The sequence below is a fragment of the Megalobrama amblycephala genome, linkage group LG17 (assembly GCF_018812025.1).
Source record: "Megalobrama amblycephala isolate DHTTF-2021 linkage group LG17, ASM1881202v1, whole genome shotgun sequence".
Classification (NCBI taxonomy): Eukaryota; Metazoa; Chordata; class Actinopteri; order Cypriniformes; family Xenocyprididae; genus Megalobrama; species Megalobrama amblycephala.
Genome location: NC_063060.1, coordinates 36,117,431 through 36,141,224, shown reverse-complemented (window position 1 = coordinate 36,141,224; position 23,794 = coordinate 36,117,431). Strand labels below are relative to the sequence as shown.

The 23,794-nt window shown below is 36.5% G+C and overlaps 1 protein-coding gene across 7 annotated transcripts in view; it reads left to right on the top strand.

The window, feature by feature from the left end:
• The window catches only part of slc4a2a (solute carrier family 4 member 2a), a 43,350-nt gene extending 22,405 nt beyond the window's left edge, over positions 1-20,945 (top strand). For 6 of the 7 annotated variants that reach the window (XM_048162611.1, XM_048162608.1, XM_048162609.1 and 3 more), the window contains 21 exons: positions 538-788; positions 864-1,000; positions 1,077-1,309; positions 3,702-3,841; positions 4,290-4,346; positions 7,101-7,281; positions 8,488-8,623; positions 8,774-8,963; positions 9,049-9,154; positions 9,257-9,441; positions 11,180-11,396; positions 12,086-12,292; positions 12,393-12,541; positions 13,314-13,508; positions 13,615-13,827; positions 13,931-14,020; positions 15,184-15,350; positions 15,440-15,693; positions 17,910-18,079; positions 18,890-19,063; positions 19,387-20,945. In XM_048162611.1, the coding sequence (XP_048018568.1) occupies positions 538-788; positions 864-1,000; positions 1,077-1,309; positions 3,702-3,841; positions 4,290-4,346; positions 7,101-7,281; positions 8,488-8,623; positions 8,774-8,963; positions 9,049-9,154; positions 9,257-9,441; positions 11,180-11,396; positions 12,086-12,292; positions 12,393-12,541; positions 13,314-13,508; positions 13,615-13,827; positions 13,931-14,020; positions 15,184-15,350; positions 15,440-15,693; positions 17,910-18,079; positions 18,890-19,063; positions 19,387-19,467 (3,533 nt within the window). In that variant the 3' untranslated portion in view covers positions 19,468-20,945. The remainder of the gene's footprint in view (positions 1-537; positions 789-863; positions 1,001-1,076; positions 1,310-3,701; positions 3,842-4,289; positions 4,347-7,100; positions 7,282-8,487; positions 8,624-8,773; positions 8,964-9,048; positions 9,155-9,256; positions 9,442-11,179; positions 11,397-12,085; positions 12,293-12,392; positions 12,542-13,313; positions 13,509-13,614; positions 13,828-13,930; positions 14,021-15,183; positions 15,351-15,439; positions 15,694-17,909; positions 18,080-18,889; positions 19,064-19,386) is intronic. The other variant, XM_048162612.1, reaches the window with a different exon arrangement.
• The last annotated feature ends 2,849 nt before the right edge of the window (positions 20,946-23,794 follow it).

Below are 23,794 nucleotides of genomic sequence, written 5' to 3'. Positions count from 1 at the left end.
AAATATGTTTTTAGTACCTTTATGGATCTTGACAGAGGAAGTGTCATTGCTCCCTATGTAGTCGGGTGTGAAACGACATGAGGGTAAGTAATAAATGACAGAATTTTCATTTTTGGGTGAACTTACCCTTTAAATGAGAATATTTATGTGATTGTTCAGTGTTTATGCTGTTTTTATTTCTAGAATTTAGCTATTTATCTCCAAATGTGAAAAAAAAACCAAAAACATGAATTTTATTTCAAGAATAATAAGAATTGCATTCCACTGAGAAACTTTGTGGTCTCTGACAAAACATTTGCATTCTCTCCCAAAACTATTGTGTTTCCAAAAAATCTAGGCACTGAAATATAGTTTTTCATCCTACCTCATATTATCAAAAAAAAATGTTGTGAGGGAATGCAGACGTTTTGTGAAAGAACACAAAACCATTGGAATATAATTTTTCCTGCCGTCTGATTTTTTTTGACCATCAGCATGTCCCTTTAGGAGCTCGATAGTGAGGCTCATCTAAGTCTGTCATGTTTGTGGTATTTGTAGATCACCGGCACACCTCTCTACACATTCACCACCCTCTGTCAAAACTCCCAGAGGGCCGGAGGAAAAAGACCGGGAGGAAGCGGAAGGACTCAGGACGGAGGAGGAGTTCATCCATGGGAGCAGCTCCCCCGATAGATGAGGATGATGAGGATGAAGAGGTGGATGAAGATTCCTGCAGCCAGCAGGACAGAGAGGGCAATGTCACCACCACACCGGACACGGATACAGAGGCGTACACCGAGCAGGCAGAGGTAATCAGAGCTCTCATACACATACATACACAACATGTTATGACTTTGCAAACCTTTTCTCATGTTGGCCTGCAGTTTTTTGTATCAGAAGATGACCCCAACTCCACTGTAAAAAAGAACGGTAAAGCCTCACCTCATCGAAAAGTGTCAATCATACCCCATTCAACACTTCACACCAGTATCAGCATCCCAGAAGATGTTACAGCAACCGTGTAAGTGAACATGTGCGCACACAAAGAGTACATAAATGTAAGTGCTCACTCTAACCATGTTCTGTTAACTCTTCAGGGGCAGAAATTGGGTTCGTAATCTGCCCAATGGCAGACGAGTGTCTGCACCATGTTTGTTTCCAAGTTTGAGTTCTCCAGACGGCAACTCTAAGCCCGGCCGCAGCTATGATCTGCAAGAGCGGCGCCGCACAGGCAACATGACGGGCACTGCGCTCGCACACTACCAACACATGCCCACTGACGAGAGCGAGGCACAGATGCTTGCCACGGTTGACCTGGATGGCATTAAGAGTATGTGTTTGTGTAAAATTTGACAAGAATTAGTTTTAACATTTATTTATATTTAAAGTCCCCCTGTAGTCAATAATTTTATCCCTTAAAACTCATCTTTGATCACCAAAGTGACATATTTAAATCTTTTTTCCTGAATAAAAAAATATGCATGCCTTAAAATAGCTTGAATGTAACTCTACACCCTTGCCTCATTTAATATATGCGGATCCATGAATATGCAAATTAGTCCCGCCTCCACTCACTCGCACAAGCTCAGAGATCCACTCGGTCAACTTACTGAGGTAAACGCTGCACAATGGTATCGCTCTTTACAACTTCGGACACATAATGGTTATTAATATGATTAGCCTTTTGCTTGACTACATTATCAAACAGCTGCTAATAATTGTTGCTAATGTTACACAAACCATATTCCCGTTCGCCATCGGAGTCAGACAGCTCTCTTCTAAAAATCAGTATCCTTAGAAACACTTTGAACAACTCAGAAAGGCATATAGTTCATCATAACATTGTAATATACATCATACACCCGCTACATTGCTAAATCTACCCAATTTTTCATATCAACAGAAAATTATACCGGGATATATTCTCTTGAGACTCTCCTGCTTCAGATCGGTCATAGTTAATGATATGCTAAAGCCCGCTGGCACATTGATGTAATGGTTATAAGGTAGTTTGTGACTTCAGAAACATCACCGATTTCAATCCTTGTTTTTGAAACTGTCTTTAGATCACTGCAGTTTTAAAGAGAAAATACTCAGCAATGGTGTTGATTTATGAATTTGCACATGGTTTGTTTTAAAGCATATTAAAAACCACACAGACATATAAACAACATTAAAAACAACATTTTCACCACAGGGGGACTTTAAATATATATTATATTTTATTTTATTATATTATACACTGCCCTTCAAAAGTTTGCAGTCAGTAAGAAGTCTCATCATTGCTCCAATTTTTAGAGTCACATGATCCTTCAGAAATTCTAATATGCAGATTTGATATTCCAGAAATATTTCTTAATATCAATGTTGAATGTTTTTTGTGAAAACATTTTTTTTTGATGAATAGTTCAAAAGAACAGCAATTATTTGATTTATTTATTTATTTATTTTTTCAATAAAATCCTACTGACCCCAAACTTTTGAATGGGAAGTGTGTATTTTATATATATGTCTTTACTGTCACTTTTAAATTAATTTAATGCATCCTTGCTGAAAAAAAATATTAATTTCTTTAAATTCTTCTCAAAAAAATAAAAATAAAAATTCTTACTGACCCCAAACCTTTGAACGGTAGTGTATAATGTTACAAAAGCTTTGTATTTTAGATAAATGCTGTTCTTTTGAACTTTCTATTCATCAAAGAATCCTGAAAAAAAAGTATACAACTGTTTTTAACATTGATAATAATAATAAATGTTTCTTGAGCAGCAAATCAGCATATTAGAATGATTTCTGAAGGATCATGTGACACTGAAGACTGGAGTAACGATGCTGAAAATTCAGCTTTTCCAACACAGAAATAAATTACATTTTATATTATATTCCAATAGAAAACAGTTATTTTAATTTGTAATAATATTTCACAATATTACTGTTTTTACTGTATTTTTAATTAAATAAATGCAATCTTGGTGAGCAGACAAAACTTCTTTTAAAAATATTTTAAAAAACTTTTGAACGGTATATATATATATATATATATATATATATATATATATATATATATATATATATATATATATATATATAGTTTTAGATATACTGTATAGTGCAGCATTATATTGGTTATTAGTAATTGGTTGTTTTTCAGTATTAAGTAACGTTCATTACGCATTTCAGTAGATCATAGATCATCAATGACGTTTTTTGAGTGCAGGAAAATGTATTTGTTTCCTCTGCTCCTTCTCTGTTTTTTCTAAGGTTATAAAGGACTTCTTTATTTACCTTTCTGTTCTCATTCTTCTGAGAATAAATCATGTTTTCAGTCTGTACATCTAACCATCTATGGCTGTGATTCAGGAATGTGGACATTCTCAAAGGGTGCAGAACTGCCCACTACAACTGTGCCTTTGACGTCTCTTTTGTACCCATGTGTGTGTGTGCTGAATATACGGACGATTTGACCAAACAATAGATCATTTTGAGACATAAAATTGAGTCATGCTCTAGTGACCGCTCAGTTGAGTTTTCAGTGTTTCCGTGTTTGGATGCTCAGTATTGTGTGTAAAGTAGCCAGTATTGTCAAGAATAGGTAAGCACTGAGTTACTGATACTTACAGACCTTCTAGTGTGTTGCAATGGATTCAGTGTTGTTCTGACTTGTTTGTTGTTTTTAACTCTTGGTTTAGTATTTCAGCATCTTCTTGCTGTCTTTCTCGCAGGTCACAGGTTTGAAGATGTCCCTGGTGTGCGGCGGCACCTGGTTAAGAAGAGCGCTAAAGGTCAGGTGGTCCACATTGGCAAGGACCACAAAGAACCCAGCAGTCGTATCCGCACTAAGCTGGATCGGACCCCACATGAGGTGAGATGGCAGCTAACTAGATTATCTTTCCCCTGTCCACTTGGAGCTGTTTTCTAGGCATTGCATGTTTGATGTAGTAAATAAAAAATTCATATTATGTCATCAGTATCTCCGTAGTTTATAGTTTCACTAAATGGAATTGGAAAAATATGATTATTAAAATCTTAAAAGAGTATTTGCCCATCTATCACTGGTTGTTCAAACATAGCCACACCCAAAACTCAATAATGCTGTTTTTGGCTGTTCAAAATGCTCAAACAAAAAGATCAATGTTTTGACACTTTTCAGGAAATCAACCCAGTAATAGTTGAAATATTGAGCAAATTGCACTCTTTAGCTTTAATGTTCTCATATACCAGCGAGGAAATACGGTTTTAGACTGCATGCTGTACAAACAAAGCTGCAATATCACTACTACTGGCTCACTGAGCCTGCTGTTGTTTATTAGAGGAGATCATGGCCCTACTACATGGACCACAGGGTTCGTCATGCCCAACAGCTGAAGGTAGGGCGGCACAGAGCTGGTATGATTGGTGTGTGGAACAGCTGAAGCTTGCGTGTGGTTTTTAATTCCCACTTGTTTGCTGACACCACATCTGTACCTCTTGTGTTGTTGAAGGCAGAGAATGGTCACAATATCAGAACTGTGTATAACTAAGATTGGCAAAACTGTACTCGTATGGAGCTGTTCAGTCATTATATAATGCCACTTTTTGATTTAAGAGTAGAATAAGTACTTAAAGAGTGTTTTGTTCTACAACATAAATTACAAACAGCCAATATGTGGATTAAAAACGCAAATTGCTAACTAGTGCTACAGATTTCACATGGATGTGAGTTTATGTGGTTCTCCAATCAGGCGACCATTGTAGTCCTTATTTAAACTACTACCATTCAAAAGTTTAGGGATTTTTTCCAAAAGAAATGAATACTTTTAATACTTTGGCAAAAGATGCATTTAATTGGTCAAAAGTGACAGTAAAGACATTTACATTGTTACAAAACATTTCTATTTCACATAAATCCTGTTCTTTTCAACTTCCTATTCATCAAAGAATCCAGAAAAAGTGGTTTCCACAAAAATATTAAGCAGCACATCCATTTTCAACATTGCTAATAGTAAAAAATGTTTCTTGAACAGCAAATTAACAATGAGTTGTGAAGCATCATGTGACACTGAAGACTAGAGAAATGGCTGCTGGCAAAATTCAGCTTTGCCACCACAGGAATAAATTACATTTTTGTACACTGCCCTCCAAAAGTTTGGAAACGCCCTAGAAAAGTGGGGTTTTAGACAATATTGGCATGAATCCTTTTTAATTTGTGATAATTTTGCACTGATAAGGGACAACACAAACTACAAAAACATATTTTATTACATAAACAGTTTATACATAAATTTTCAATTCATCAAAATATCCACCATTAGCAGCTATCTGACCTAAACTGGGTTCTAATTGGTTCATTGTATTCTAAACTTAATTGGCAATCGATTGTTGAAGCTATTAAGGTGTGCTGACCCAAAAATCTTTTACAAACCTGGGCCAAGTTTAAACCAGTAACATCACAGCTGGCAAAGGGCCATGTCTGACTTTGACATGTATATATTGCCATTATTATGTAATCTAAATGAAAATTATAATTGCTGGTCTTCAATGATAATGTCAAGTTACTTTAATGTATTTGCACCAAAAAATAATAAGGATTTATGCTGATATTGTCCAAAACCACACTTTGCCAGGGGTGTTTCCAAACTTTTGGAGGGCAGCGTATATATTCAAAACCGTTATTTTAAATTGAAACAATATTTCACAATTGTAACAATGTTTAAATTTCAGGGAAGAAGGAGGCGGGAACTGGCAAATGTTCAACGTAAAGTTTTAATCCAAAAATAAACAACAAAATGCAAGTAAATAGGCAGCCTCTCATGGATGACTGCTGCATATAAACATAATAAAAAAAACACCAACTTATAGTCCAGGCCTGGTCCTCTCTCGTCCTTCACTGTTGTAACTCCTCCTTTTATCCTTCAGAAGCTCCTCCGTGAGACTCGAGACCGGTGTGGCTCATTAAAGGTGATAGAGAGGATTTTTTCGTCGACTGAGAATCCAAAGACTGTTACTGAGTTTTTCCTTTTCAAAGGAATTTCAAAGGAACGCCTCACAGAACTCGTGCACGAGTATTGGAACACGAGTGTTTACCACCGGCATTCGCTGTGTCGTGTTTTTTGGATTCATTATGTCGGACTCACCGCAGGTAACTCATAATCTGCAGTTGTTACTCCTGTCTCCTGACAAAAACACTGCATGCAGCGCCTGTGGAGTGTGGAAAGTTACTGGAGCGCGCAGCCGCGCTCGTCTCTCACAAGGAACGTCATGGCAGTGATTGACAAGCCAGAGGGCCAATCGTTTACGCGATGATCGCGTAAACGATTGGCTGATGTTTTTAAGGCCCTACCTCGTGCACAGATTATGTATATTAATATTATTACTTTCAGTGCACCTAATAAATAGTCTTTTATCAGTTAGTAAAGACAGTTTCAAGTAATATTGCAAAAGTGTATAAAACAAAACATCCTCTTTAGCACCTTTAACACTCATGCCACCGGCAACACTGTGTTCCCACGGCTCTCGGCCTCACCCTGCTTGCCACAACAATATTACTATTGTTACTTTATTTTTGATAAAATAAATGCAGTAATGATGAGTATAAGAATCTTTCAAAAACAATAAAAATCTTACCAAACCCAAACTTTTGAATGGTAGTGTAGCTTATTTATCCTAAACTGCAATTTTCAAAGCACACAAAATATTCAGGATTTACGTTTGAGGTGTGTAATTTAAATTCTCTTCATGTAGTGTTAACCACATTCTGCATTAAACTCTATTCTAAAAACCCATTCGAATTTCCTCAGGGAAAAGTTTTAGGACAACAAACTGAACAGCTCTACTGACAACACAACAACAGTAGATATTTTTGACTTGCTTGCCTGAAAAAGATTGCTCTTGTCTGAAAGAACTGCAGATATAGTCTGCTTCCTCTAACAAAGTGTATAGTTTTACCTGCCATGATGCATGAACTATATAAGTACATTTTTTGCTAAAAGTTGTGAGGTGTTTATAAACCGTTTTATATTTTATGGAAAATGTTTAACAATCCAAACCTGACTCAATGAACACATAACCTAATCAGATGCCTTTCCATCAGATCAGCTGTATAAGAAAGTTAATGTAAATCTAAAGTGTATGTGTTCTCTCAGGTGTTTGTTGAGCTGAATGAGTTAGTGATGGATAAGAACCAGGAGATGCAGTGGAGGGAAACAGCTCGTTGGATCAAGTTTGAGGAGGATGTGGAGGAGGAGACCGAACGCTGGGGGAAACCTCATGTAGCTTCTCTCTCATTCCGCAGCCTGCTGGAGCTCCGCAAGACCATTTCACATGGTGAGAGAGGAGAATGAAATGACTGAAATACAATATTTTATTATTGAATAAAAATATAATAATATTTTATTTTTATTATATAATAATACTTATTATTTTTGGTTCAATTGTTTTATTAATATATAATATATGAATTTAATGCTTGCATATATTCTTTTAATTCCTTATATATTTAAAGAGGACCTTTTATGCTTTACATTTTCAACATTCTTTAGTGTGTAATGTTGCTGTTTGATCATGAAAATGTTCTGCAAAGTTAAAAAGCACACAATCCATTCCAAAAGGAGTTATTCTCTATATCAGTGAGCGCTGTTTCTGAACTCCCTGAAACGCTTCGATTGTAATCTTGAGTTTCTTCCGGGAAAGTACACGTCGCAATATTCGTCATTTAAATAATTCTTGCCCAAGGCATACGCAAAATAAAGGGGGTGAGGTAGTGTTGTCAAAAGTATCGACTTCGGTAACAAGTCGGTAATGAAATTTTAAAAATGAGATGCTTTGAGCGTTGTTGAGCCAGATATGTCTGTGATTGGCTACAATGATCAATGCTTCAAAAACATGTTGTAAATAGACATCAAAGGCGCTCTTCACCGAGCACTTCCTGAGATACACACGGGAGTGTTTGAAAGCAGGCGTCTATCAGCGGACAGGTTTCAAATGCAAACCCTTCCGTGTGCTTTCAAATGCGTTGATCATTGTAGCCAATCACAGACATATCTGATACACGCTTGAACACAATGGAGGTTTTTACGAATCTGCTCAATGATGCTCAAAGCATCACAAAGCATACTTTCGACAACACTAGGGTGAGGCCTGGTTGAGTTGCTTTAGTGTGTTGAAACTTGTAGTTATGGTAAGGGGCGTGACAATCACAGTTGACCAATCACAATGCCCTGATCCATCCGACCAATCAGAGAACATTGTGCTTTTCAGAAGGAGGGGCTTCATAGAGACAAGAACTAAACAGAGTGTTACTGACAGACTGGGAAGAGAGGTGCTGCAATAATGTAAAATATGTGACAAATAAAGTGTTTTTTTGAATATTCAAGCATGAAAGCCTGTTCTAGTAGATGACAAAAGACAAAATAAAGACTTTGTAAAAAGACATCTGTGACTAAAACGCTTTCGCCGTAATTATGTTTTGTGGTGTGTTTTGGAAGCAATGCCTTTTGGTGTGTCTGATATGTTGATTATATAATTTTACAGGTGCAGTGTTGTTGGACCTGGACCAGAAGACCCTTCCTGGTATTGCTCATCAGGTTGTGGAACAGATGATCATCTCAGATCAGATCAGAGCACAGGACAGAGCCAACGTGCTCCGTGCCCTTCTCCTCAAACACAGGTCAGTTCACATAGGTTATGTGAACATTACATTGCAGATCTCAAAAACGATTAATAACAACCCCTTGAAGATACTCGCCTATTCAGGAACATCTTACTCATTTGGATCATGCAGCTGAATCTTCTGCTTTTTTGTTCTTCTGTTTGTCAGTCATCCGAGTGATGGCAAGGAGCACAGCTTGTTTAAACGGAACATCTCTGCAACCAGCCTTGGCTCTCTCATATCTCATTACCATAGCAATAACCATATCGCAGCACCTGAGCCCCCTGCCACAGACCCGCTCATGGCAGGACTACGTAACTTTGAGTCACGCAGCAGTGTAGACTTAGATAAGAATGAGGTACTGTGTTCATTACAGTCAGTGTGTGTGTTTTTGAGAGTCAAAGAACGGCAAATAATAGACCTTTTCCTCATTGTTTCCACAGAAAGACACACCCCAGTTTTTTGGTCTGCACAAGACCAAATCTAAACATGAGCTGAAGTTGCTTGAGAAGATTCCCGAGGATGCAGAAGCGACTGTTGTCCTTGTGGGTCAGTTTACTGTCCGTATTTAACTCTGTGATATCACAAGAGTAGACATATGACATACTACACAAGTTAAAGTCTTGATGCAGATGACCTCGGTTTTCACAGGTAGCGTGGATTTCCTGGACCAGCCCACCATGGCCTTTGTGAGACTGCAGGAAGCAGTTCTTTTAGAGTCAGTTCTAGAAGTACCGATTCCAGTACGGTTTATTTTCGTGCTCCTTGGCCCACCCAGTGCCAATGTTGACTACCACCAAATCGGCCGCTCCATATCTACACTTATGTCGGATAAAGTAAGCACACAAGACACTATCAAGTCTCATTAAATAAGGGATAGTTCACCAAAAAAATTATATTTGGACTTATTCTATATATACAGGTGCTGGTCATATAATTAGAATATCATCAAAAAGTTCATTTTTTTTATTGTAAATTATTTTTAAAAATGAAACTTTCATATATTCTAGATTCCCTACATGTAAAGTAAAACATTTCAAAAGTTTTTTTTTTTTAATTTTGATGATTAGAGCGTACAGCTCATGAAAGTCCAATATCTCAAAATATTAGAATATTTACATTTGAGTTTCATTAAATGACCATCCCTACAGTATAAATTCCGGGTATCTCTTGTTCTTTGAAACCACACTAATGGGGAAGACTGCTGACTTGGCAATGGTCCAGGAGACAATCATTGACACCCTCCACAAAGAGAATAAGTCACAGAAGGTCAGTACTGAATGGGGTATTAATATAGTCAACTTTGCATATGAATGCAAAGTTGACTAGAAGGAAGAAATTGGGTAGGCAAAGGTGCACAAGCAACAGGGATGACCGCAAGCTTGAGAATAATGTCAAGTAAAGCCGATTCAAACACTTGGGAGAGCTTCACAATGAGTCAAATGAAGCCGGAGTCAGCGCATCAAGAGTCACCACACTCAGACATCTTCAGGAAAAGAACTACCAAGCCACTTCTGAAACAGAAACAACGTCAGAAGCATTTTACCTGGGCTAAGGAGAAAAAGAACTGGACAGTGAACAGTGGTCGAAAGTCCTCTTTTCAGATAAAAGTAAATTTTGCATTTCATGTTGAAATCATGGTCCCAGAGTCTGAAGGAAGACTGGAGAGGCACAGAATCCAAGCTGCTTGAAGTCTAGTGGGAAGTTTCTGAAGTTAGTAATGATTTGGGGGGGCTGTGACGTCTGCTGGTGTTGGTCTATTGTGTTTTATCAAGTGCAAAGTCAATGCAGCCATCTTCCAGGAGATTTTGGAGCACTTTATGCTTCCATCTGCTGACAAGCTTTATGGAGATGCTGATTTCCTTTTCCAGCAGGACTTGAGCACCTGCCCACAGTGCAAAAACCACTTCCAAGTGGTTTGCTGGCCATGATATTACTGTGCTTTATTGGCCAGCCAACATGCCTGACCTGAATCTATGATATATTTTTAAGAGAAAGATGAGAAACAGTCGATCCAACAATATACAGATGATCTGATTGATCTTAGGAAATATTCTAATATTTTGAGATACTGGATTTTGGACTTTCATGAGCTGTATGCTCTAATCATCAAAATTTAAAAAAAAAAAACTTTTGAAATGTTTTACTTTACATGTAGGGAATCTAGAATATATGAAAGTTTCATTTTTAAAAATAATTTACAATAAAAAAATGAACTTTTTGATGATATTCTAATTATATGACCAGCACCTGTAAATCCTTAAAACAAGATATATTTACTGAAAAAGATATTAAGACTTTCAGAGAATATGCACTACCCTTTTGAAGTTTAATGTTTCTCTTAGTCTCTTATGCTCACCAAGGCTGCATTTATTTGATCAAAAATACAGTAAAAAACAGTAATAATATTAATATGCTTAATATTTTTGTGAATACTGAGATTTTTCAAGGTTCTTTGAGGAATAGACCGTTCAAAAGAACAGCATTTATTTGAAATAAAAAAAAAAAATAAAAAAAAATTAATTTGATAAATTGAATGCATCCTTGCTGAATAAAAGCATTCATTTCTTCCAGCACTTTCATGAGGCAGCATATTTGGCAGATGAGCGCCAGGACCTGCTGACAGCCATCAACAGCTTTCTGGACTGCAGTATTGTGCTTCCTCCATCTGAGGTTGGAGGAGATGAGCTGCTGCATTCTATCGCTCGCTTCCAGAAAGAGATGCTGCACAAGAGACATGAGCAAGAGGTCAAACTACAGGCCAAGGAAATTAAGAGCCCCGAGGACATGGGTACATAGGGTCTCAGTCATATACAGAATACATAAGTGAACAGATCAGTTTCCTGTTTATCCAAAATAAATGTACTGAATGACCATTTTATCTCCCTTTTATTCATTCTTAAAGGCTTAGTTCACTCAAAAATGAAAATTCTGTCATTAATTACTCACCTTCATGTTGCTCCAAACCCGTAAGACCTTCGTTCATCTTTAGAACACAAATTAAGATATATGAAATCCGAGAGCCTTCTGATCTCCCTATACACAGCAATGTCATAACAAATTTCAAGGCCCAGAAAGGTAGTAAAGACATCTTTTAAAATGCCGTTCTGACGTAGAACCCGGAAGCGCTGCACTGTGTTTATTACGTCAACTGCGTAGGAGACTAACACGGAAGAGAAGAAATTTTTGAATAAAGTCGTTATTTTTGTTTGTTTTTTTGCGATTCTTGTCGCTTCATAACATTAAGGTTGAACCACTGTAGTCACATGTACTATTTTAACTACCTTTCTAGGACTTGAATGTGGTAATAACATTGCAGTCTATCAGAGGCCAGATAGCTCATGAATTTCATCAAAAATATCTTAATTTGTCTTCCGAAGATGAACGAAGGTCTTACAGGTTTGGAGCGACATGAGAGTGAGTAATTAATGGCAGAATTTTCATTTTTGGGTAAACTAACCCTTTAATGTTCTCTTTCAGCTTTTCATCCACCTTTAAAACCTGCAGACGATGATCCTCTTAAGAGAACGGGTCGGCTGTTTGGCGGGGTTATCCGAGATGCGCGGCGGCGCTACCCTAAATACATCAGCGATTTTAAGGATGCCCTAAGTCCTCAATGCATGGCCACAGTCATATTTATTTACTTTGCTGCCCTTTCTCCTGCCATCACCTTTGGAGGACTATTGGGTTAGTTAAAGCTGTTCTTTTTATTCTTTAAAACTCTGTTTTTATGATGCAACTAAAACAAGGGACCTTTGCCTGATCAAATCATTTCTCTCTTCCCCAGGTGAAAAGACAGATGGTTTGATAGGTGTGTCAGAGCTAATTATTTCCACTGCCGTGCAGGGAATGTTGTTCTGCCTGCTTGGGGCTCAACCTCTTCTGGTGGTGGGCTTCTCTGGACCCCTTCTAGTATTTGAAGAGTCCTTCTATTCAGTTAGTATTTATAATAAATGGATACAAATACTACTAATTCACTAAGAATAAATTGCGCCCACTGATTGCGCCCTCAAATTGTATTCAAATAGCAATGAATTTTTGTGAATAAAGTGCCATTTACATTGAGCCTAATTTGCTTATAAAGGGGTGTTTAGACTGAAAATGACAGTGATTAAATTGAAATACTCGCTGTGCTGTTACAATATTGCAATGCATTTAGTACCCAGCTTAGTGAAAGGTACACTATGCAACCTTTGGCCCTCTAGTGGTTAAAAAAATTGGCTTGGCTTTTCATCTCTGAAATGTTGATTCTTGTTTTATTACGAGTTCTGTCGCATTCACTTTTTGCCAGCAGATTCTCCTCTGTTCAGCGTTTTTTTTTTAAATGGGTGATTCCCCAGACCTATGCCACTCCCACATCATACATGCATCAAAGTAGGCGGAGCAACTTGATGAGACACACATAGATATATGCAATTTCCATTGAAAACCATGCCGTCAGGTCTAAAATATAAACACTTATAATAGGCTTACCATAGTGAATCAGGGTATGTCAAAAACACTTTTTGGAAGAAGAAATAATGATGTATTGTTGTTACTTTTTAACAGAAAAGTTACATAGTGTACATAATGCTGAATTTGCTGCATGCAAAAGTGTGGTGCAACTGTTTAGTGAATTCGTCCCTCAAACAAACTCAATTATAAAATGTTTCACTGGAATTATATAGCAGGAAAAACTGAATGTGACCATGAATCAATGTGTTTGCAGTTCTGCAAGTCCAATGAAATCGAGTTTCTGACAGGACGTGCGTGGATTGGAATTTGGTTGGTCATTATTGTAGTTCTCACGGTGGCCTTTGAAGGGAGCTTCCTGGTGCGATTTGTGACACGCTTCACCCAAGAGATCTTCTCCATCCTTATCTCTCTCATCTTCATCTACGAGACCTTCTTCAAGCTGGGCAAAGTATTGAGATGCTATTTGTCGTTTAAACTAACATTCAAAAGTTTGGGGTTGGTAAGATTTTTTAAAATGTTATTGTAATGTTTTTTGTTTGTTTGCTTTTTTTAAGATCTTCATGGATCATCCTCTCAAGAGCTGCTATGGGCGAGAAGAAAATAACACTGCTTTACCAACACCCACCAGTGATGGCAGGTCTTCAGATACCTCTCAAACTCTAAACCAGCCAAACACTGCTCTCCTCTCCCTGGTGCTCACGTCAGGCACCTTCTTCATTGCCTTCTATCTGCGTAAATTTAAGAACAGCCCTTTTTTCCCTGGCAGGGTAAGCCAGTATCTCAGTGCTCATGTGGTGTGGCATTTACTCGATTCTGTGTGTGATGAAGTGGTGTTGACCATAGTGATATCGAATCTTATCTTTTGCACAGCTCCGAAGGGCTATTGGAGATTTTGGAGTTCCTATTGCAATCTCCACCATGGTTCTGTTGGACTACAGCATCAAGGACACTTACACACAGGTGACACATGAAGAAATGTTTATATAATTTGATTAATGTATAATGTAACTAATTTATTCTTAGCATTGTCCACCCAAACACCCAAATTCATTTTACATCAAGCACGATTTTAAGTGACACATTTCAAAATGATGAAAGACTAGCATGATATTACCATGTTTTTTTTTTTAGACATATGACATTTTGAAGTAATCAGAATTATGGAAGTTTGTTTCTGCCACAAAATATAAAAAAATATAAAAAAGGTAATTGCAAATTTTTATCTCACAATTCTGACTTTTTTTTCTCACAATTGTGAATATAAACTCACAGTTATGACTTGTTTTCTCAGAATTATGAGATATAAACTCAAAATTGCGAGATATGATATCCAATTCTTTTTTTTCTCCTCAGAATTACGAGTTTATATCTCAGAATTGTGAGTTTATATCTCACAATTCTGACTTTATAACTCACAATTGTGTTATAAAGTCAGAATTGTGAGATATAAACTCACAATTCTGAGAAAAAAGTCTAGTTTTATATCTCACAATTCTGACTTTATAACACACAATTGCGACTTTACATTACACAATTCTGACTTTATAACTTGCAATTGCCAGTTTATATCACTCAATTCTGAGAAAAAAATTTGAATTGCAAGACGTAAACTCGCAATTGCGAGAAAAAAAGTCTGAATTGTGACATTAAAAAGTCGCAATTACCTTTTTTATTCTTTATTCAGTGGCGGAAACAAACTTTCATACGAAATTGTAGGAAATGTTTAAGGAAATTAATCTCACGAAATGGAAAAATATGTTTTTTTTTATTTTATTTTTTTTTTATTTAAAGACCCCCCCCACACACACAAACAATTTAAGACCATTTTTGTAACTATCCAGATTTTAAAACAATTTAGTTAATATTTTTTTACTTTTTCTATGCTATTTAAGATACTTTTGAAAAGGAAATTTTGAAAATTTAATTCAAAATATTTTAATACTAACATCCACCCTCTATTATTAAAGTCCCATAATATTGATTATATTATATCTGATACCATCGTTATACTTGTTTGTAAAGGTGCAGTCACATTTACTATTGTTCAGTCCATTTTTGCAGGCGATGTTCAGATATTTTGAATGAATCACTGTAATCTTTAAACTTTTTTCCTCCCCATATAGAAACTAAGTGTCCCTGATGGTTTCTCTGTGACCAGCCCGGACAAGCGCGGTTGGTTCATAAACCCACTGGGCTCTGACGGCCAGTTCCCCATTTGGATGATGGTTGCCAGCATTCTACCGGCTCTGCTTGTCTACATCCTCATTTTCATGGAGACTCAGATCACCACGTGAGTCACAGGCGTTCACTAACCTGTTCTTGTACTAAAACCTCCATTATATTATTCCTCTGTTTTTATTTATTTATTTTCCGTTGCAGTCTTATTGTGAGTAAGAAGGACAGGATGCTGGTTAAGGGTTCGGGGTTTCACCTGGACCTGCTAATCATCGTGGTCGCGGGTGGGATTTCAGCGCTGTTTGGGCTGCCATGGTTGACCGGTGCGACTGTTCGTTCAGTAACTCATGCAAATAGTCTTACGGTGATGAGCAAAGCCGTAGCTCCAGGCGACAAACCTCGCATTCAGGAAGTAAAAGAGCAGAGAGTAACAGGATTTCTGGTGGCTTTTCTTGTTGGTGAGTAACTTAATTTGATGGATGATAAATATATATCTGCACCATATTGGTTAGCCAGCGATTTAGTTTATCACTATCAGTCTATATTGGATGTATAAATCGGCTGGTTTTAGATTGTGCTATTTCTCCTATTTTTACATTTAGATTACCTTGCCATCATCTAAAACTCACTTAAAATTAATCTTTAAAATACTAATTATTTAATACTCTAATAACATTTAATAGTTAATGTAACACTTTATTTTAAGGTGACGTAGTTACACCTTACGTCACCTTAAAGCTGCAGTCTGTAACTTTTTTGGGTTAAAAATGATCCAAAATCAATTTGAGCAAGTACATAACCAGCCAGTGTTCAAAACTATCTCCTTACCTTAGCTCAATTCACAACGGTAAGCTTGTAATAAAGTTTTCTAATTCAGGTGGTACTGGTGGGTTTCCGTGGGAAATTCACGCATGAAGCCGTTCGTCTTTGTGTCATTACGTCACGTCTGTTTACATAAAGGAGTCGTCCCAGCTAGTAGGCTATATCGCATCTGATAGATCATTAATTCCATGCCTTTTCTCACAGCAGCTGGAATAATAAAACTTATCATTTTGATGGCGGATTGTATGGTATGACAAATTAACATTAGAGATTAGACTGTACAGAAATTGAAATCTACAGGTAACGCTAATACACACTAAATACTCATAGTCATGCAATGCTGATGTTGTTAACATTAACAATTTGAGAACAAAATATAACAATAATAATGATTTGCACGGTATGATGTGATATGAGCTAAGCGATCGTTAGATTTAATCACCATTTCATTATTGGCAGCACGATTTATTGTAATGCTTTTTTTCTCAGTTGGTCAGAACAAAAGTGACAGATTTGTTACTTACTTGCTCAGATTATATTTTCCAGTGAAAATTCTTATTTTGGTCATACTTCCAATACTACAATCTGTGATTCTGAAGTACAGTATCCACACCGATGTGGTGACTGACAGCAAACATTAGATGCATTCGCACTGAGGAGCTGTGCCGATGCACAAACCATGTATAATTCCACAAATAACCGCAAATGCAGTTTTCGAACAGAGATGGCGACAAAGAGGCAAAACTTACGGACTGCAGCTTTAATATTTTATAATGATAATAATTTAATAATTTAACACCATTCAATTTAATCTTTAGCAAATTTAACTGAATTTTTTTGTTCATACTGTAGATTATAATGTTGTGATGCCTAAATTCACTTGTAACATTTAAAATGCTTGATTTTTAGATTTTCAAATGTAAAATAGTATTCAAAATAGCATAGAATTTTAATACAGGCATTAATAATGATTGATTTATAGAGTGGAACAGAGTCTGTCCAATTTTCAGCAGCGTTGGTTCTGGAAGTATTTTTTCCATTCATTTCTCCGATAGGTGGAATAGGTTATAAGCCATGAACCAAGCCAGCCAGCTACAAGGAGAATTGTAACTTTACAAACTTTGATTTGAAGCAAAAAAGTATTTGAAAATTGGACAAAAACACAAAGGTACAAGACTGCACTTAACGGCAATCCCATGAAGCATTGCAAACAGCATAATCAGTTTAAAAACGATGGAGAAATATAAAACGATGCATTTAAAAGAAGACAAAATATATGTACAGTATACTATATATACACCCGGTATAAGAACAATATATTTTAAGTTTATTGCAAAATATGCATATATATTCAAATATTTAAGTATTTTGAAAGTGTAGGGAGACCAACTCGATTACGTCATTACGGTTCTTCATGGGAGTGGGTGGAGCTAAAGAGCTCTTTGGTGCATTTTGCTCATTTCGACTGTCTGATTGGTGGAATTTTCTGTACAGCATCATGGGTAATGTAGTTTTTCGACACAAATTCTGCTGTTAAACAGCTATTTTAAAACTAAGTTGAAATAATGCTGGCTAACAGCTTCAACAGAAGCAAATACTATTGATGGACAACCTCGTAGCTCACATTAAGGCTATCTTTAAAGGTTTATAATTTACCACTCAAAAAAAAAAAAAAAAAAAAACACTTTCTGGAACCAGACCGTTGCGCTCTATTGGTATCAGCCAGAATTTTAATATTACTGCTTCCCTAGATAAATTAGTAGTGAATGGCCAGTTGTGGCCATTATTGATTGTAATGTCTTTATATTTGTTGTTTGGAACTGACAGTACATAAACCCTCTTCCTTCCAAAGGTCTCTCCATTGTGATTGGAGATCTTTTGCGGCAGGTTCCGATCGCTGTGTTGTTTGGTATATTCCTCTATATGGGAGTGATGTCTCTCAATGGGATCCAGCTAACAGAACGCATGATGCTGCTCTTCATGCCACCGAAGTACCACCCTGACCACACCTATGTCCGCAAGGTTTGTCACAAGAGATTTCAGTATTCATCATTCTTAAAGGTCCCGTTCTTCATGATCCCATGTTTCAAACTTTAGTTAGTGTGTAATGTTGTTGTTAGAGTATAAATAAAATCTGTAAAATTTTAAAGCTCAAAGTTCAATGCCAAGCGAGATATTTTATTTAACAGAAGTCGCCTACATCGAACGGCCAGTTTGGACTACATCCCTCTACTTCCTTCTTTAATGACGTCACTAAAACAGTTTTTTGACTAACCTCCGCCCACAGGAATACACAAGAGTTGCGTTTGTAGAGTGTGTTTGTCGCCATGTCGTCGAAACGCTGTTATTTTCATCCCGCAGTCCAATCACCGGGTCTGATTCCGGCTCAAATTGATAGGGTAAAATTAAAGACATGTTTACAATAACACTGAGCGCATGCATCTCCACGTTATGGTAAGAGGCGTGACCTTTCCGGGCAAGATGCGCTAAACTGCTGTCGAATCACAACACAGGAACCGCTGGCACAATCAGAACTCGTTACGTATTTCTGAAGGAGGGACTTCATAGAACAAGGAAGTCATCAGCCCGTTTTTATGACAGTGGAAACAGCGGTATACAGATAAGTAAATTATGTGAAAAATACTGTGTTTTTTTACACGTGAAACATGAACACATGTTATATTGCACAATATAAACACAATCAAAGCTTCAAAAAAACACGAAAAACGGGACCTTTAAATCAATATTCTGATGACAGTAGGTCTGGAATGCCGTTCTCAATTCATCTATTCATATTTAGCTGTGCTTTAACCTTTGACTTGTCTATTTCAGGTGCGTACTCTCCGCATGCACCTGTTCACTTGTTTGCAGCTGGTGTGCCTGGCTGTGCTGTGGATTGTAATGTCAACCGCAGCCTCGTTAGCCTTCCCGTTTGTCCTTGTCCTCACTGTGCCATTCAGGAGGTTCCTGTTGTCCCGAATATTTACTCATCGTGAGATACAATGTGTAAGTGTTTCTTTTCTTTTTGCTGATAGGCAAAATATTATTTATAGATGCAATGGTGTTTAATATTGTTAGTTTTACACCTAAATTTGGTAATTGGGTAAGAACTTCCAAGAAACATTCTCTAAAATCTAATGTCATCTTATGTTTTGTCAGTTATAATGGGGTAGAAAAAGTGAAATTTTATATATTTCTTTTTTTTTACTTGAATTGCAGCTATTAAGTTAAAATAAATAAAAAATAAAACAAGACTAATAATAAAATCTTAAATCTTATTTTGCTTATGCCCATTGCCTGTAACGCTGTTCATTTTGTCTATGTGACAGCTTGACGCCGATGATGCAGAGCCGTCGTTTGATGACAGAGAAGGCCAAGATGAATATACAGAGATGCAAATGCCAGTATGACCTCATTCCTCTTCTGTCACTACCTGGGCTGGCCTGACTTTCTTTTCAGGCAGAGATGTCCAAATGTACTGCCTATCTTTCTTTTTTTTTTTCATTGATCAATGTTTGTTCCATTTTGTTTCTCCAATTTTGTTTTTGCTTAATTCATGGAGACATTATATTTATACATATGTAAAAGTGTTAAATATTTGCTCAGTGTCACTTGTATCTGTTGCGTAAAGAATTCTTCGTCTCCTGTACTATTAATATTTTATCTGTTTATTTATCAGAGTTGAAATGTTATTGTGCTATGTGTGTATTGTCGAGGGTTAAATGAATTTATGATCTCCAGTCAACTCAAAATGATACAGGAAGCACTTTAAGGTAAATTGAATCTACTGCTTTGTTACATTTCATTGCAAGATGACATATAGTGTACTACTAATGAACAACTGTACATAATAACATTAATAATTATATATAAATATATCACAATATTTTTGTAGCTAAATAGAAATAAATATCTACAAGCATTGCCACTTGCGACAAAACCAGTTTATTTGGATAGAAGAGAGATACGTGAATAACTGTTAATATGTTGTCTTTTGAAAAGAGAAATGTTGCTATTATTAACCATAATAGCTATTTTGAAACCAGTTTTCTCACCAGAGCACAAAAGAGGGCTGTGTGTTAATATCACATGAACACTAAGGGAATCAAAATAAGTAGTCTTTAATAGTTAAAATAGCACATAAGGCTACAAAAGTGTCATTTGACTATAGTGGATTTTATTTGCCCAGTTTGTATGAAAGAGAGAAAGGTCATAGTCATTGTTAAAAGGAATGTTTTATGGAGTTTGAAAGGTTACGTTTTACACCATCTCTGCTATGATGAATAATGTTGCTATGATTTAAATATCACCAGCTACACTTGTGAAATGGTTCGATCATTTGCCGCACTACTGTTTTAGTTTTATTAACAAGTTTCATAGGTGAATATTTGTCATTTGAGGTACAGATTTAGAATGTAAACGAGCAAAAGCAAGTGTAGATTTGGTATAATGCTGTAATCCCTTTTCTTAAATGTGTACATTCCAGTGATGATCTTGCAAATAATTAATTTTATAAAGAAGGGACTACATCTAAGATGTTGTTTAGTCTGTTGTGTATGGTTGAAAAAATGTCAAAATGTGTATTTTCTGCTACTAAAACAGTTCATTCTACAGTTTTCATAACTAGCCCACACACTGTAGTAGTGCCTTTTTCACTTGATTGTTCATTTCAGACACAATGTTGCTTTTACAAAGCTGAAGAAGTGACCTTAGCAAGAAAACAAAACACAGCAAGTGTGATAGAGAACGAGTTGTTCAGTAATTTTTGTGATTATTAATTAATATATTACTGTAGAATGTCAATGATTTGGGCATATCTTTTGGGTTTAGCTCTGTAAATACTTAAGAGCACAGGCCCAAACATAATAAAATAATGGAACTGATTTTACATAAGACTTTGTCTTCTTTTTTATTTATTAACACACACAAAGCAAATTAATCATGAGATTGTGTTGGTAAATCTTGCTGAAGTGCTATAATGTTTTATAATTGTTAGATAAGTTCATTTCAAATGGTAATACCACTATAATATTATCTCAAGAAATCCTCAAATTTTAAAAACAACCAAACAGATCAGCCACTGATGTCACTAAACTTTCTCCTCATATACTCTATCAAATCGAGTGCAATATTTATGTTCTCTGTATTATGCTAGCATGCTATTTTACAACTCAGTGTAACCTAAAGCAAGACAAACTGACAAAAAAACACCATTTAGTCACATGTGCAAGATATGAAATGGAAAACTTTACAATACATGTTGTGGTGCGGCAGTGATTTGTGCCATGATAAATGGCCGTTCACTCTATTAATGCACCTCTGCTGCCATCTAAAGGCCACTCATTGTAGCAACAAGATGTCTGTAAGCACAAAAACATGCATAATAGTAACCAAGAGTAAATACTTCACTTTGACTCACATACTTCTGCAGCAAAATTAACATTTAATAATAACATTTTCTAGGATTTTATAACTTACATTGATGGAAATAGATGAAACAACACTCAAAACCAACCTCCCCACACATTTTTCTTTTTCATAATGGGTGGAAAACATGGTAATTCTCAAATATATCATCTAAACAAACAGTTTACATAAACATGAGGTGAGTCACTTTGCATGACTTACATGCATACATTGTTCCATGACTTATAAAATTTGGTTAATTTTAAAGGTGCAATGTGTTTTTTAGGAGGATCTTTTGACAAAAATGCAATATAATATACATAACTATGTTTTCAGTGGTGTATAAAGACCTTACACAAAGTCCCTTTAAAGGACTTTATTTACTCTAGGCTAATTTTCCAACTCCCCTAGAGTTAAACAGTTGAGTTTTACCATTTTCGAATCCATTCAGCCGATCTCCAGGTCTGGCGGTATCACTTTTAGCATAGCTTAGCATAGTTCATTGAATCTGATTAGACCAATAGCATCTTGCTCAAAAAAATGACCAAAGAGTTTTGATATTTTTAACTGTGTTTTTAAATATGTTTAACTCTAGGGGAGTTGGAAAATGAGCCTATTTTCAAAAAAAGTGGAGTGTTCCTTTAAGACAAGTCATTTCACTTGGCGGCCATCTTTGAAACGCCTCTTGGGCATTCAAGTGCAGCTCCTATCTCTTTGAATGGGGAAACATCAAATTCTCCAAAGCTGTTTGCCAAGCTTTTGATTAAATTTCATATTTGAAGTCACCAAATCAAATCTGACAACAACTGTCTCATATATTTTGTTTGTAAATGCTCAAATCATGACAAAAAACGATATTTTTCAGGCTGGATCAAGCTAATGTGCATGCGCAGCCCTAAATGCACGTCTCTTGTGCCTCATTTCGGAGGCGCGCGTCTGACTGTTTCTATAGGAACCGGAGCTTCTAACAGCCGCTGCAGTGACTCAATGACTTTACCAATCGGCGATTGGCTCTTATTTAGAAGGCGGGACTTATTCCGCCATATTGCGCGTTGCACTTGCTCTTACGCGTCTTGTGTTATTCTATAGTCTTTGCCTTACATAATGAACCGTTATGTTTTTATTACCTTAGGATAAGCCATTTCTATCTACATACACCGCGGGTCCCCTTACATGTTAAGTCGCTATTTTGCGCCGGCATGTTTCTACAGTAGCCCTAAAAGGACAAACTGCTTTACAGAGCGCGTTTGCTTGACTGGCTACTCTCTTCTGTATCACATGATGCCATGTTTGTCCTATGTTGGCCACCGTAGCTTCTCTATATTGCAATTCGCAACCTCACCACTAGATGTCGCTAAAATTGACACACTGCACCTTAATTCTGATTTTTCTTTTAAAGGGTTAGTTCACCCAAAAATGAAAATTCTGTCATTTATTACTCACCCTCATGCCGTTCCACACCCGTAAGACCTTCGTTAATCTTCGGAACGCAAATTAAGATATTTTAGTTGAAATCCGATGGCTCAGTGAGGCCTGCATAGCCAGCAATGACATTTCCTGTCTCAAGATCCATTAATGTACTGAAAACATATTTATATCAGTTCATGTGAGTACAGTGGTTCAATATTAATATTATACAGTGACGAGAATATTTTTGGTGCACCAAAAAAAAAAAAAAAAAAAAATTGACTTATATAGTGATGGCTGATTTCAAAACACTGCTTCAGGAAGCTTTGTTATGAATCAGCATGTCGAATCAGCGTTCGGAGCGCCAAAGTCACGTGATTTCAGCCGTCTGACACGCAATCCGAATCAAGATTCGATACACTGATTCATAACGCTCCGAAGCTTCCTGAAGCAAATCGGCCATCACTAAATAAGTCGTTATTTTGTTTTTTTTTGCGCACCAAAAATATTCTCGTTGTTTTATAATATTAATATTGAACCACTGTACTCACATGAACCGATTTAAATATTTTTTTAGTACATTAATGGATCTTGAGACAGGAAATGTCATTGCTGGCTATGCAGGCCTCACTGAGCCATCGGGTTTCAACAAAAATATCTTAATTTGTGTTCCGAAGATTAACAAAGGATTTACGGGTGTGAAACAACATGAGGGTGAGTAATTAATGACATTATTTTCATTTTTGGGTGAACTAACCTTTTAATATCCCTGGTTTCCATGACTGTGGGTATCCTGAGAAAATCTAGAAATGACCACATACTCTTGATCACACACTGTTTATGCCACCCAGCTCAATACATATCACACTGACATCTGCCAAAATGCTGCATAAATAATACTAATCATAGTAATCAATGATGGAC